General features: G+C 34.3%; 1 protein-coding gene across 1 annotated transcript in view; it reads right to left on the bottom strand.

Annotated features, from left to right (window-relative positions):
- LOC110713367 (piezo-type mechanosensitive ion channel homolog) overlaps positions 1 to 16,455 on the bottom strand; it is a 38,799-nt gene that overhangs the window by 15,485 nt on the left and 6,859 nt on the right. The window contains exons 8-16 of the mRNA XM_021891824.1: positions 12,826 to 12,941; positions 11,166 to 11,250; positions 10,537 to 10,752; positions 10,288 to 10,465; positions 9,478 to 9,606; positions 9,154 to 9,327; positions 8,737 to 8,964; positions 6,554 to 8,089; positions 2,176 to 4,721 (exon numbers count right to left, since the gene is read on the bottom strand). Coding sequence (XP_021747516.1) covers positions 2,176 to 4,721; positions 6,554 to 8,089; positions 8,737 to 8,964; positions 9,154 to 9,327; positions 9,478 to 9,606; positions 10,288 to 10,465; positions 10,537 to 10,752; positions 11,166 to 11,250; positions 12,826 to 12,941 — 5,208 coding nt within the window. The remainder of the gene's footprint in view (positions 1 to 2,175; positions 4,722 to 6,553; positions 8,090 to 8,736; positions 8,965 to 9,153; positions 9,328 to 9,477; positions 9,607 to 10,287; positions 10,466 to 10,536; positions 10,753 to 11,165; positions 11,251 to 12,825; positions 12,942 to 16,455) is intronic.

Below are 16,455 nucleotides of genomic sequence, written 5' to 3' on the forward strand. Positions count from 1 at the left end.
CATACACATAAGCTAGGATTTTTAACAAAATGCACACTACCAGAAAAAAGCAGCAATAAAAGTAATGATGCGATTACAAAATTTTAGATAACTGATTTAGTAACAGAAATAAAACACATAATATTCTTCAGTTATTCCTACTGTTTGATACTTACATTTGATGGTTACTGAATCAAAGGAGTAAGGGGGGGGGGGGGTGGGTGGGTTGGATTGGGATCTTCATTAAAAGGTAAGGGATAGAGCAGACTGATTACCTTTGATGTTCCTGACTGGGATAATTTTGTCATTTCCTTTGCCCTCTTTTCATTTTGGTTTAACCTATAAGTCCTCTACACTAAATCCCCACCACAACTCCCCAAGGTTTCTCATCTCCATTCCCCACTTTCTACCTGGTTCTCTCTCCCTCCAGGGGTTGTTCATCGGTCAAAGATCGAACCGTACCAGACCGATCCGGACCGGATTGAAGACCGAAAATTAGAATTTTAAGAACCGAAGACCGGAGCGATGAACTGGGACTGAACCCGAAACAGACCAAAAGAATCGGTCCAAAACCCGGACCGGACCGTTTTGGACCGATTTAAGATCTTTTTTTAAAGATTTCTAAATTTTTTAATAATTTTATGGAAAACTCCAAAAAAGTTAAGGAAAAATTATATTTAAACGTCTTTTTTTGTATGTTTAATACAAAAAAACTTAGTAAATTAAAGTTTTCTAAGCTTAATAAGGATAGTCTTAACTATGATGAAAGGTTTTAAACATATTTTTAATCATAAAAACGGTCCGGTCCAACACCGGTTTTGGGTGTTGGACCAGACCAGACCAAAGACCGGAAAAATAACTTTCCAAACCCAAAGACCGGACCGATTAACAACATATCTCTCTACCCATATATTCGGTCTGTGGTCGATCCGGTCCATTTTTTCGGTTCAGACAAATTTATGAACACCCTGATGTCAAATAAGCCCCAATGATAAATCAACCGCTGACTGCTCTTAATCTACGACACAGTGTTCCCATTATTGTAGCTTCCCTCTGATCTCCGGCATTTGTGTCTCTCAACTTCTCTCTTCTTATTCATAACACCAAAGCCTTTTCTATGTGGTGGGGTTGTACTGGTGGTGATGGGATTGTGCAGTGCTGATAAGGTTGCGCTATTCATCATAACAAATCCCAGATCTTGTGCGGTGGGTTGTGTGATGCAAGTAGAGTCTACTTGTGTGCAAAGGGAAGGCACAATTGTGTAAAGTGGAGGTGGTGTATTGGTGTAAGGTTGAGTGGGGGAGTGCTGGTAATTATATGGGTATAGAGATATGTTGTGGTTTTATCTTCTTATTTTCCCTCAATTAACAAACATCAAAGATTTGGGGGGTTTTTCTTTCTTTTCCCTTTCTTGCTTCTTCTCCCTTATCCTTCTACATAGCAAATGCACCCAAAAGTTATCAATAGACTGTATGAACAAGGGGATTGACAGTTCTACTTATAGCATTATAAGAAAAAAGGGGACCAATTCCATCTCTACATCTTCCTACTTTGACTTCTTTTGAATCTATTAAAAATTTAAATAAATATAGACGGAAGGAGTAACTTTCAACTTGATTTATATCTATTAAATTAATTAAGATACATAAAATATAAGAAGATACAAAAAAAAAGACTTGGAATCTTTGCAGAAAAATAATGGTAAGACAAATATGCATGCTAAATTACAGTTTACATTAGTGAAAAACAACTCAAGACCTCGGACCTCCATAGAGTATCACCAAAGGCATGAAAGATGTATAATCAAATCCTGCAAAAAATCCCAAATTTTTATTTTTATTTTTTTCCCTTTCTAACCATGACACCTAAAGAAAAAAAAAATTATGCAGACCTTCAACAAAATTTTTGCCTCTAATTCTTCTTCCCCTCTGCCTACTACAGAAAAGGTAAATTGTTCAGCTATAAGTGTCTTCCATTGTATAGTTATAATATGCATTGTTCAGCTAGATCTTACTGCAATACAGACTTTAATTCTTATTGATAGTGAGTCAATGAACATTAGTGTACATAGACCGTGCACACAAAATGTTTTCATCTGACTGGTTTCCAAAATATATACAAAATCTTAACACATCAGTATGACACCTGACCCAAATACAACACATTAAAGAAATAGTAACAGATTTAGAGGCTTACCATTAATATGAACACATACTCCTTAGGGAACTGATCTTCAAGTTGATAAACACCAAGAAAATCACTTTTATTCTTAATGACCGACTGGTAGAAAATAGCAACCAAAAAGAAAACTGCAAGATCAGCACCAAATACATAGGCATATAGATCAACTTCTCTTTTTCCACCACCAATAACAGATAGTACAGGATATGGGAATCCAACTTCTTCAACATATCCCAAGCGTTTTGCAATAAGAACCTCTCTTGCAACATCAGCAGCAGGTGTTAATGATTTTGACCAACCCTTTGACACACAATCTGGCAGTGGAGGGGCATGTACAACTTCAAACACAGCCAAAGCTACATTGGGATTTTCTTCACTCCTCTCAATACTCTGAATGTTAACCCTGCAAGCAGAAGGGCAAACATTTGGATTTTCTCCCTTGCAATGTTCACTGTGGACGAGCTGAAGCAATTGATTCATTCCTGACTCAATCTTCTCAGGTTGAATGCCATCTTCTGGCCATGCCCCAATGTCCATGGACAGCTGAACAAAATATGGAGGAGAGTCTGCTCCCTGAGTTACAGATTTCCAGTAACTTAAACAGCTTCTAGCTATCATCTCCACTCCATCTTTCAGTGGTTGGAAAATTTTGTTTAGCTTTTCACTCCAGCTAGAACAAGGGCCAACGTATTTTCGTTCATGCATTTTTCTCTTGATAGCATTAAACTCCGATAATGCACTCCAGTCACCATCTTGTGCAGTTATGGAGCTCTGTAAAAGTGTAAATAGGTAGACCAAAAAGAGAGGCAATGAGCTTATCACAAATGATGAATTGATTTTATGATGAGGAAAACCCAACTCTTGAAGCAAAGTCAAGTCAATCAATCCACAGTGTTGAATGATTATTTGGTACAAGTATTCAATTAAGATGTAAAACTCTGTATAAATTAGCATGACAACCCAGAAGGTATAGCTAGGGCCTGTGTTAACACACAGAGCATAGAAAAAAAGGGCTGCAAGGTATACCATAGATAACAGACTGAAGTTCCAAAGGAAAACAAGAATAAAGCAACAGTAACAAACAATATCATTATTGGATCTCATCTGGGACCATATGTGCCGAAAGATTCTCAAAAGCTTCAGCTTCACAGATTCAGACATAGTTCTACTCCTGTCAGACTGCAATGAAGATGTACGAGCTATATGAACATTTTTAGGATTTTGGCTCTCCATTTCACCACATCCTACATCATCATCAGAAGAATGTCCTGTCGAATCCAAATCTTCTTGTGATACATTCAAAAGACTTGCAAGATTGGTAACAGCTTGATTTCCAAGAGATTGTACTTGAGAAACACCATCACCTATCAGCTGCACCGCAGATTTCAATGGGTGATCCTTCGACTGGCCTTTAGAGCTTTTTCTTTTTCTTTCAACTACTGACTGGTGATCAGAATCCTCAATTTCAGTAATTTCACCAAAAGATATCTCTTTCGAATCTTGAGTTGTTAATTGTTCTGCATTTGGACTTTCAGATTTTCTGTTAACTGGAGATTCAAGCAATTCTGAAGGTAGAACGAAGTCACCAGAAGTCTTCTGCCCCTCTCTTAATGTGTGAGCAGCCCTAAAACCTCTATCAAAGTTAAAAGAGGGACTTAACAACTCCTCCTTATCAGCAGCCGTAAAATTTTTATCAACAATAAAAGAGGCACTTCTCCTTTTCCTTAAACCTCCACTTCCGGGAGATAGCTGACCATGATTACCCGGAGAGTTCATACTGTGAAGCTGAACTTGCAGGTCAAGCATCTCTGACTTCATCTTCTCCACTTGCATATTCCGTTGTCTTTTCTCCTCTTCAGTCTCACGGATATGCTGTAACTGTGCAGTCTTCCATGCAGCCTTTTTCTCTTGCTCACGTACAATAGCTCCAATTTGCTCTGCCTCAAGATATCGTGATACATGTTCAAATTCTGGAGATGAGAACATATATGATTGCAGTGAAACCAGCATGAAGATGACGATCTCAACCAATGCAGATCTTGAAGTAATACGAAACCCGTAATCATATTTATAAAATCCAATGGCTTCATATATATAACCTACAGTGCCACACTTTCCTTCATTGAAGACTCCAATATAAGGAGATTGATAAGCAAGAGACAGAACTATAATTACAAAATTATACATGCGCAAGAACTTGAAGATTTTGTTTCTTTTCCAAAGAATTTCCAATCTCATCCGAAAGAACACCAAAGCAAAACCAAGATATCCAAGGTGCAGAATGTCATACTCCAAAGTTCCAGTTATCAAAATCAAAGTAAGCACAAGATCCAGCAGATGGCAATAACAGTAAAGTCTCAGATAGTCAAAAATGGTCCACATACTTTTTGTTTCAAACGAAAGGTCTTTCCAAACAAATATGTTCTTGCGCTGAGACATCATCTGATTAAAAGTAAATGACCCTGATAAATTTGGTGATCTGTCAGCACGCAGCTTGAAACAAGCAACGATGAAGACTATAAAGTAGCTGATAAGCATTCGAGAATCATCCACAACAAGCCCTGCAAAACATTATGAAAAGTTAAAAATTAAGATTTATGGCTTAGTTGAGTAGAAGGAATCTAACACAGAAATAGTCTAGCGAACAAGATCGTATTATAATCATCAAGAAGTGGGTTTTCTCCATCACGGAAGGAAATGACGACAAAAAATGACTGCATAAAACCCCTTTCCAAATTTTACAGAACATTGACATAAGAATGCAGATTAATATTACTTATAAAATTAGTATAGAAGATTACTTCTATTATAGAAATAGTTTGGTTTGTAAAATTATGATTAACACAAGAATTTCATTAAATTACTTCATAATTTTACAAAGATATCCATTATTAGCAAATGAGGAAGATGGGATATAGATAGTGGGCAAGAAGTGCTCTCATCAGACACCATTGGAACAAAGATGTAAAATCAATGCCTATCAAGAAAAATTTTCTATAGTAGTTAATGATATCTCATATTTTCTAACTCTGTACTCCAATTTTCTTTCCATAACCTTGCCAAAAAAAAAAATCTTAAAGCAACCAGCTCCATTTTCAAAAGGTCCCAGGGAAAATGGTTAAGAAATGTTTTTAAAAGGATTTGACAGAGCATGAAAGAATAAAAAAAGTGACATTTTGATCTATGGAGTGTTATAAATGATAATAGAACAACCATGTGTGAGTGTATGACCGTATATTGAGCCAATGGACAAGAAAGTGACATTGTGATCTATGGGGTGTTACAAATGCTACCTTACAAGTGGGGATTTTGGACTAGGCAGCAGTTCAAAAGAGACATGTATGTCAATCTGTCATCAAAGAACAACAAAAAAAGTTGCAATTTTCTTACCATACTACATACTTCCAAGGTTAAATATTCCTCTATAAGTACTACCTATACCAACAAAGTGTACCTTTCATTCCAATTAAGTTTTGTATGGCCAGTACACCTTTTTCGAAGAGGTCAGCAATCTCTATGCTTGGCTGTGAAGGTTGCACATAGGTCACAACAAAGTATGATGTGGGGGGAGAGAGAGAGAGAGAGTCCAAGTGCTACATGCTTCACTACATCTTTGCTGCTAAAGAAACAACATCCACCTGATCCTTTGGTAAAGATTAAGCACTATGACCGCAAGGGTATATTACTGTGTAATATTCAATATTTAAACAAATCGCTACAACATCTTTGCTGTTAAAGACACATCATCCACCCGATCATTTGGTATAGACTAAGCACCATGATCTTGAGGGTGTATAACTGTGTACTATTCCCTAAAACAAAATCTCCAATCTTCAAACTTATAATTTAACCAAACACCAAGCATAAAACATCAAATGATATAGGCATATAGCAAAGAGACTTTAAGAAGTCTGAAGTTGTTTCCTACCACAAACATGTAAATAGATGATATGTGGATTCATTTTCCTTGCATAGATGACAAAGTAAAGGGTTTTTTGTGCTAGGGTAGCGAGGTTTGGTTGTAAGTGCTAATAGTGTAAAGGTATGTTAGTGAGGAACAAATCAAATGATACTTCAACTCGAATTATACAGTTGAAAACAAATGAAAATTGGCAAAAATTAGAACCATTCTGAACTTCCCAGGTCTAGACGAATGAAAGCAACTCAAGAGGAAAAGAAACTTTACATGACTACAAACTAATGGTAGTCTTAAATACTTCTAGGTAAGACCATTTGCATTACAGCCCAACAACCCCCCCCCCCCTCTGATATGGTAGTCTTATCCTCTGATATAATAAGTTACATCTTAATCCTACCAGCAAACTAATCACTTAAGTAATGATCTGGATTTGCTCAATACTACTGCATAAAAAGGGGAAAACAAATACCATACCTAGCCAACAGTGTTGACAATACTGAAAGTGTAGCTTTGAGCTTTTCCAGCAATCATGGCAACGAACAGCAATCTCATGTGAGGATTGTTGGTTCAGGGACATCTTATTCTCCCAGATGGAAAGATATTCAAGAATCAGGACACATGCGAACAGGAAAACCAGAACGGACCATAGCTTTCTAATAATTCGTCGATCCAAAAGAACAAATGTAGCAAGCAAACCAATGTAGAGCAGTGAAATGACATTTAAGAGGGCAAAACTAGCAAGAAGCAAGACAATCATGTTAATTTCTAGACCAAAGAGGTTAAACATATTTTCGATCCAAAACATCAAGTAAACTTTCAAGGTCGTCTTTTGCATATCAAATCTCTCATTTCTTAAAGCAAGAATTCTCCTCTTGTTCCACTTTTGACTCTCCTTGATGGTTTCCCAAAAGTATCCAGACGAATATCTTTCAGTTCTGGAATTCTCAGATTCTCTTCCCAAGAGAATTGGTTCAGAAGGGTCAGTGGTATTTGATTTCCATGTATAGCTTGCTGTAGTGTTTCCCATATCAGAAAGTGTGGAATGTGGTACTGAGCTGTTTTCTTCATCATAGCTAGACATAGTAACTGCATCATCTTCGGCTGTGACAAATAAAGGACATGGCTCCTCCCAATCACCTATCAATACATTATTATTTGGCATCCTATCCAACCAATGAAAAACATTATATTGGAGTGTACATGCAGAAATTACCAAAACATTTCCTCTCAAGCATGATTCTATTCCCCAAAACCCAGGCTCAAACACTTGGAGACCCAAGACATGAGACACATCTGAATGTGTTTGTCCAGGGAACATCTTTGCCTGCTGACCCCACATCTGGAAAAGATATTCCACCATCACTACAAATCCTGTATAAACCAGAAATGACTTTGACGGGACCCTTGAAGTTTTGGGGAAAGTTGAGCAGATGATCAAGCCTAGAAGATACACAAAACCAATTGCGTTTATTTGTGATATGGCTGCATAAAATAGAGCAGCAAGCAGAAGTTTATTGCTGTGCCATATCATAAACCTTCTCATAAAACCAACTGTTCCTGATTGCAGCACATTAGCATCACATGGTTCATTGTATTTGCTCTGTCTCCTTTCATAGCTATAAAGTTGCATTACAATCAAGATTGCCATAGATTCCCAGATGTTATCCAACAGAGAAGCTTCAGATTTATAACCCAGGTTTGGGTAAAGATCAATAATATGAGATAGCCATGTTTGAAAGCTAGGAAAAATGCTGAGGCTATACATGAAGATGAACACCATTATAGCATAAGCTTTCAAGGGAAACCATAGGCGTCTTTTTGTCTGTTCAACAAGTTGCCTTCCAATGATCCAAAAAAGTAAAAGGAAAATATACCCAAATGATATATAATTGGGTCTAACAAGGTAAACTGCAATAAGTATAGTCAGAAAAGCAATATAGGTCCCCCATGAACGGTATACTGCAAGAAACTTCTGCCCTACTGCACTCAGGTATGATGCTATTCTTCTCTCTGTAAGAATAAGAGAAAATAACATCAGAGATATAAAAAAATTTTAAAAATAAAATAAAATAAAAATAAAATAAAATATTAGATACAAAAATAAAGACATACATCATAGAGCAGACAAGTACATATTGGAATGAACTTAATGTGAATCTAAGTGCACAGTAAACATAGCAATATCTGCTCGAAGGAGGCACTGAAGCCTCTCAATTTTACAAAACTATTGCAAAGACTAAAACCAACTTTCTCCAGATAACAACATATCGACATACAGTATAAGTAATTCTCATTTGGAACATTCAAATCATAGCATTGACCAGAAGTGGCTATCAAAACATCCTGCTAAGCAATACTCGTGAATAATGCATTAATACATGACAATTTCAGTCCAACAAAAGAAAAGCAGTGCCAACAGTATGAAGCTTTCAAAATCTCAAATCAGAACAGTGCAATAACACTAAAAGAATACACCACTAATTCCTTTAAACTTTCAAACAAAATACACTTTTTACAAGTAACAAACCATTCGAACAAAACACACTTTTTAAAAGTAACAAATAATCAATAAAAAAAACACGCCAAGGCAAGTGTCATCTATGTACATAAAATAAGTTTCAAAACATCTTGATAGAAGCAGGTTAAAAATAACATACCATGAGAAGGACCATTGCTGCTGTCACCACTAGCTGAAGAGCAATAAACTGACAATAAAACTGACTTGTTTAAACCAGCTTTGAGCACACTGAATCCCACTGGAGGGTTAGGTGTATATTGTACGAATGCTGAGAATGAAAATAGCATGTCAAATCCATGATTATGTATGGTGCAAAAACACGCAAGAAGAGCTGTTTCCAAGAAGTCCCATGAACTATCACGAAGACCTACATCAAGGCAAATACAATATTGATGAAGATGATTCCTTACAAATGAGCCCTACTCAGAGTAAATAGAATAAAAAAAATTATTAGGATTTTCAAACATTTGGTTCATGTAGCCGACCTCACTTATGGGATTAAGGCTTTGATTGATTGATTAATTATTATAAAACATTTGAAACGGCACAAGTATACCTAGTTGTGACAGTATTTCGCTAGTTAAAGAGCCTCCATGCTCCAGTTTTGTAGATATCAAGTTTATTTGAAGAATGTACAACAATGCAAAATGAGCTTCGCATAGAAGAATTAATGCCTTCCGTATCTTCCTGCTGATACTGTGTCCCAAAAGATATATCAAAAAGAATATCACTGCAATAGGTAGCAAAAACCTCAACTTAATGTTGATAATATTGATTCCACTCCAGATAAATGACAGCATAAACAAAAAAATAGAGAAAGGTTAAAAGAAAATTCATCAAAAAAACAGTAATAATCAAATACAAAAGACCTTTCACATACTGTAAATAGCATGAATAAATCCAGGCTTCATGGCTATCAGAAATATCAAAGCCAACATGATAGCCCGGGAGCATTTCCGTAATCCCCAAGCAATTGTGGCAACAATAAGCACCTTGGTCTCCTCCTTAACTGCAAGAGTGCAAGTTCAATGTAACGGTAAAAAGCTAGATATTAGTGATGAAAAGGCAACAAAACCAGGGAAACACAGTAGAAACAGAATTGGGCAGGACATATGACACCTAAATTTACTTTTCAAAATAACTTTGAGATTCGTTCCAACATAGATTAAGAGTCCACCTAGGTCTTGCATAATTTCTACAGAAGGTAAATCTTAATTTTCTTTTCTAGAGAAATGTAACAGAATTTAAACTCATGCTTCATCATAAGTTGATTATGTTACAACACTCTGGTGTACGGGTTAATAAAATACATTTTAGCAATTGAGCCATATAATGCGACTTAAACAAGTGAGTCTTAAACAAGTGAGTCCATAATCATTTCCTTCTACATCAACAAAAAAATTGCAAATAGGATCACAATCTCTAACAAGAGAGTCTCCAGCATGTATAAATCAACTAAAACATTACTCAAAAATTTGAGAGGCTATTTAACAAACATCAGTAAAAAGGAACAGGAGAATTACAATTGCATATTGTATTTAAAAGGTACATGCCAAAGAAAGCCTCATATGCATGAGCCCAGAGAGAAGCTAAACCCACCACTCTCCCCCAGAAAAACCTACTCCTTAATTACTAATTTTTGAAAGATCCTATATTTCTTTCCAAGCAAACCAAAAAAATAAAATATTACCTTCTATTGTAGGGTCTCCATTTGGAACATGACCATTCTCATCAGATAGGTATGTAAACACAGAATTGTTCACAAGATTACCAACAGCAATCAGGACTCCAAGACCAAATTGAGCAAGAAGGAAATATCCAGGAATTGTATAACGCCACAAACCAACAAGCTCCCAAATCTCCATGTTCTGCACAAATTGTGAATTAGATACAATTACAAGAAAAGATATTATTAAGTAGCAGAAAACTAGAGGATTACCTTCCCAAGTTCCCAGTTCACAATTGAAAATGCTACATTGAATATGTAAGTACTGACGGCCCACAGGAGTGTGAAAACAAGCAGCAGACTATTCAATCGGTGCAAATGAAAAAATGATGGGAATGCATATACAATATAGCCAACATAAGCCAGCAATCCAAATGCGCATATACTTGCAAAATGGAAAGTCCAAAAGGAAAGAGCAACCAACGATAACTGCAATGTTAAAAAGTTGAAAATCAATATCTAGAATACAATAAGACAAAGGAAATTTGGCACATTTATCCACCACTGAGGAGCTTCTCAATGAATAATAACTAAAACCGCAGACTTCTTAACAGAAGAAAGAGTTTCAACAAATTCATGGTTAATGTAATAAGGTAAGAACATCTTCAGAGCTAAAGACTGAGCACCAATTGCTCTTTATATCTACTCTTATGTAAACAGACTTTTAAGCTTGAAAACTTTCTAGTACGTAACAGATAGCTACAAGAATATGATATAGAGAAGAATGGGATTATTAATAATTTATTATGTGAAGAGATGTAAGTTTCTTCAAAAAAAAAAAAAAAAATTGTGAAGAGATGTAAGTGGTTGATTGGTCACAGTCAATAGTTTAAGATAGTTACCGGGAAACCATATGTGAAAAAATTGATCGTAAATGTCCGAAAAACAGCTCCTTTCACCAAAAAGTTGGTATGTCTCTCTCCTGACCTAAAAATGAAGTACAGTCAAATGAGCTCAGTAAACACAAATGAGTTTAATGTCAAAGTCACCTTACTGAAACACACAGCCCCAAAGATAATATCAAAGGAACTACTCCTTACGTTCCTAAATGTTTTACAACTTCTACACACTTTCCATTTGGGACATTTTATAATATTCTACTTCTACTCAATATTATTTTGGCAGACACACAATATTTAAACCTTTTCACTGCCTATTTGTCCAAAAGAATCTTTTAGACGAGATCAACGAAAATATGACACAGCTAAAATGAATAACTATTTTTTTATCTGAATCCAATTTCTTTTTCTGAATTTTCAATATCAATAATAGTTAACTGTGATGCTGAATTTTTTTTATGAGTATAATCTATTGCTTTAGTTTACGCAATGTAAATCTAAAAGGTTTATATCTAAGTTATAATTAATAGTTAATCTAAACTACATACCATGTTCTAAATTTTGTAATACGTTCTTATTACTTTTTACATACAAATTGGGTGTTGAAGCAAAACTTTAATCTAGGGAATACTTTTTAGAACATAAGTGGCACTATCTAGGATATAGGACATAAGAATCACAATATAGAACATAAGAAGCATTATTTAGAACGTAAGGACATAAAAATTACAATTTAGAACATAAAACATAAGCTTTAAACTTTTAGAAAGTGACTCAACAAGCATTAAAAAAAATTATCTTTATGAACCAACAGACATTTGGTTAAGAGTACAGACTACAAGTCCAAAATATTACGAAATTGCCATTATTCACAATTCACCCCCTGATTTGTTCTCAACTAACACTCTTTCCCTCTTTGGTGAAAGAAATTCATAATTAACCATATAACCATAATTGCAAAAAATTAATCTTATTCACTATATTCTAATTTCACTTATAGTCATAATGATTCCCTAGAAAGCATATTAAGGTACTTAGCACTTTCAAATCAATTACAATAAATAATATCACCTTTCCATTTTACATGCCTATTCCATAAAATCTCTACAGCTGAGATAGAATTGGTCATTTAAAACAAAAGGGAGAATGGATCCAATTTCACATAACCTTTTTCTGCTACCCAATATATTATTTATTCAAGCATTGTAAGATGTCTCTTCTAACCATATAACTTCATTCGAATATCATCACATCACATGCTTAAACTCAATTAAGCTTTAATTATTGACAAGAAAAGAGAGTAATCATCAAATTATCCTCCCGACACTACAGTCATATCAGACACTACATCACCACATGGTCCACATCTCACTAATCAAATACAATAGTCAAAAGTCTCACCACCAACCCAAAAAGGGAAATGACAAAAGCGTATCTTTAACAAAAAGGGAATATCGTCTACACAATAGGCAAATAGGATAGTGGAGCTATTTATTCGCCAACACTACTCCAGAAAAATTGAAAATGAAAACGAGGACAAAAAAAAATACTGCATAAAGGAAAAGAAGGCCATATTTATCACCAAACCTTCTATTCACATAATGGACAAAAATATGCACCAAATGAGAAAACTTAATCAACGTATATACTCTTAATGACATACCTTAATTGACGAATAAAAAAAGAATTTCTTGCAGGAAGAAGTTGCTCAGTCAAATCACTTTCTGAACTGGACATCATGAATTCCATTTCCTCCAAGTCATTTTTTATGCATGACAGCTGTTTAATAGGAAAAAAAAAAAAAAAAAGTCACAAATAATGTGGCCAATACAATTTAAACGAAAGGCTACAAGACTTGAAAAGAATAAAACAAAGTGATAATTATGGTAGTATGAATAACAACAAAGCCAAGTGGTTACAAAATAAGCATTAATACAAATGAAAAAAAAAAAGTGAAGGCAAAAACATTCATACAACTAAATTAACTCGGTAAAATTAGTTGTTTTTGAACAAATCTGGGTTACTTGGGCACCAGATCAATATCACAAGATTTAAATGCAGGTAATTTCTTGAATGCAGGTATGATATATATTAATAAAAATCAATAGATAAATAAATAAATATACAAACTGAGCAATCCTTTAACAGTTATATACTATCAGAATTTATCCCTCAAACATTATTGATTCATTGTCGTATAATTTGGTGAAAGATGCAAATTTATGCTTTATGTTGGATTTTTCAAATTTACAGAGGTGAGTTGCACATGTAAGTTTAAATTTGTAAAATTTCTCATCAGCCATACCCAATGGCGGGAGCCAGAATTTCTAAGTGAGGGGGCCAAGATTATACCTACGTATTACATTTACTTAAAAAAAAAAAAACAAATTTTGTTAGCTACAAGATTTGATCCCTTGACAACTTGCATACTATCACATGGAAAAAACCTACTCCTCTACACCAAAATCAATGACAATGAAGAGCAAATTTAATTAATATGGGCTCCGCCCTGGCCATGCAGTCATTGCTAGAGCATTTTTTTGCTAGACTACTGGCATTGAAATTGGTAGCGGTCTAATTATTTAATATTGCTGGTTCTTCTAGGCTGTAGCTAAAAGTGGTCAAAGACTATCAGTAACAGGTTGAGGAACCGTTTTTTATAGCCCACTACCGATTTCCAGTGGTAGTTTTCTTCTGGGAACCATTTTTATTTAATCGAACCCTACTTCCAAATGGTGTAACATTTAGTATAACTTTTATAATTGTAAAAAAAAAAAAAAAAAAAAAAAAAAAAAAAAAAAAAAAAAAAAAGTCTCCAAAAACAAGTATCCTTCGTATTTAGTAGGCCAGATAAGTAGAGTGAAAGTTAAGACATGGAAATTAAGGAAAAACAAATCAATACGGTTGTCCACATACTCTAGTGTAGCATTGTAATTGATCTTGCATAAATTCAAATATATATGATAATGCAATGAGTTTGTCACACCAACACAATATCTATTCAATCTAAATTATTTGCTGTCATTATCTTCACCAAGAACAAACAAATTATATTTATTCTGCAACATCAATTATCTTTAACTAAACTATGTATAATTGTATACAGGTTCATTATAGCAAGGAAAATTTTGTCAGAAATTCCTTTATAAGTTACTTTATTGCGAGAAACTACCTAATAAACTAATTCTGGCAAGAAACTAACTTTTAAAAGAATTTTTATGCAAGAAGATACCAGTTGTAAGATTTTTATCGTTGAATTAATTAAAAAAACTCGGCGTTGACTAATCACATGGACACTACCATCACCACCACACTCACCACTAGCGAAACCATCACCCACCTTCAACCCTTCTTCAAAACCACCACCCATCCACCCTCACCGCCTTTCCCAAAAACACCATCCATCCTCCCTGACTCCTTTGAAAATACCATCCACCTACCCTACTTTCACATAAACCACCACCCTCACCAACGTGTGACTAGTCAACGCCGATTTAAAATCCAGCAATTGGTATCTTCTTGCAAAAAAATCGATTAAAGGAAGTTTCTTGCCAGATTGTTTTTTATAAGGTAGTTTCTTGCCAGATTTTGGTTATAAGGTAGTTAGATATTTTTAAAAGGTAGTTGCTGACAAAAAATGTAATTCATAAGGGAGTTTATAACAAACTTATAGCAATAACAGAACTGAGCTTATTAAGAAAGCTTCAATTCCCTGTTTTATATCAAGATAAATTACATTTTTCTACTTAATATTTAAGATGAATAAGAATGGAAATAACAAAAACTTGCATGCTCACATATTTTGATATTAAAGAGCCATTGAACACCTTAAAAGTAATGTCGCTGTGACACTAAAGTTCTCATTGAATATGGAGGAACCTCACTGAAGCTTGTAAGTGCCACAAATGGTTAAAACTTTCAAATTTTATGGGTCGCCTAAGTTCATTTGTATTAGATAAGGATTTGGCCTCTATTGGATGTCCTGACTCAATGAGGATTAGTTATAATATTTTACTTACAAGATTGATTAAAGTTTGAGTCACGTGTGAGGGGTTATGTTGATCCCTACACGTTGTGCACATGTGAGTTGTCCTACATTGGAAAAGAGAGAATATAGCCAACTTATGAAGCCTTAGGAGCAATCTTCCCATGGCTATTTGGCATTATAATGGAACCTTACTTTGGGATAATAAGTGCTCAAAAGTCTCCACAATTTTAATATTTGCAGATCTTGGCACATGGAGGCTTGTGACATTCCAAGCCATAATGCATAATATGCCCAAATATTTTATGTAACCTTAAGTATCATCACATGTTAGAAACAGAAAAACAAAGGCAAGTTGATCATGAGAAGCCATGTAGAGTACTGTCAAATTGTATAACAAGATGACTAGTTTCTACTTTTTAAACAAGTACCAAAAAACTATAATGGCTGCAAAGTCTTGATATATATATTATATATATATATATATATAAACAATAATGGCTGCAAAGTCTTGATATATATATACAGGGGAGGGATCCGGTGAGAATAGGTTCATATGTGAGAATTCATACTTATATGAGAACTGATCTATAATTTAGAACATGTGAGTAAAAATTTAGAACATACGAATAAAAATTTAGAACATGCGACTCAAATTTAAATTTAGAACATATGACTAATAATTTAGAACATATGACTAATAATTTTGAACATGTGTGAGCAATAATTTAGAACATCTGATTCAAGAATTAGAACATGTGAGTAAAAATTTAAAAAATTTGCTTTATGAAATTTAGAACATATGATTAAAATTTAGAACATGTGAATAAAAAATTTAGAACACTTGGTATAAAATATAGAAAATGGGAGTAAAAATATTGAACAAATAAGTAAAAATATAGAACATGCGAGTAAAAATTGGAATATATGCTTTCGAATTTAGAACATATAACTAAAAATCTTAGAACACACACACGTTTTAAAATTTAGAACATATAAGTTAAAATTTCAGAATAAGTCATTTGAAATTTATAACATCTAAGTTAACTAATTTATGGTTTAGAACATGTGAGTACTAATTTAGAATATCTAATTTACTTTAGAACATCTGGGAAAAAGTTTAGAACATCAGATTTAAAATTTAGAACATACGAATAAAAATTTAGAACATAAAAAGTGTTCACATAAGAAAAATTCTCACGAGAGCCTCCCCCTATATATATATATGTATGTATATATATATACATAGGCAACTATGGTCTCGGTCATACCAAATTGAGCTGATATATGAAGAGACTGAAGTAATGA

Source organism: Chenopodium quinoa, unplaced genomic scaffold (assembly GCF_001683475.1).
Source record: "Chenopodium quinoa cultivar QQ74 unplaced genomic scaffold, ASM168347v1, whole genome shotgun sequence".
Taxonomy (NCBI): Eukaryota; Viridiplantae; Streptophyta; class Magnoliopsida; order Caryophyllales; family Amaranthaceae; genus Chenopodium; species Chenopodium quinoa.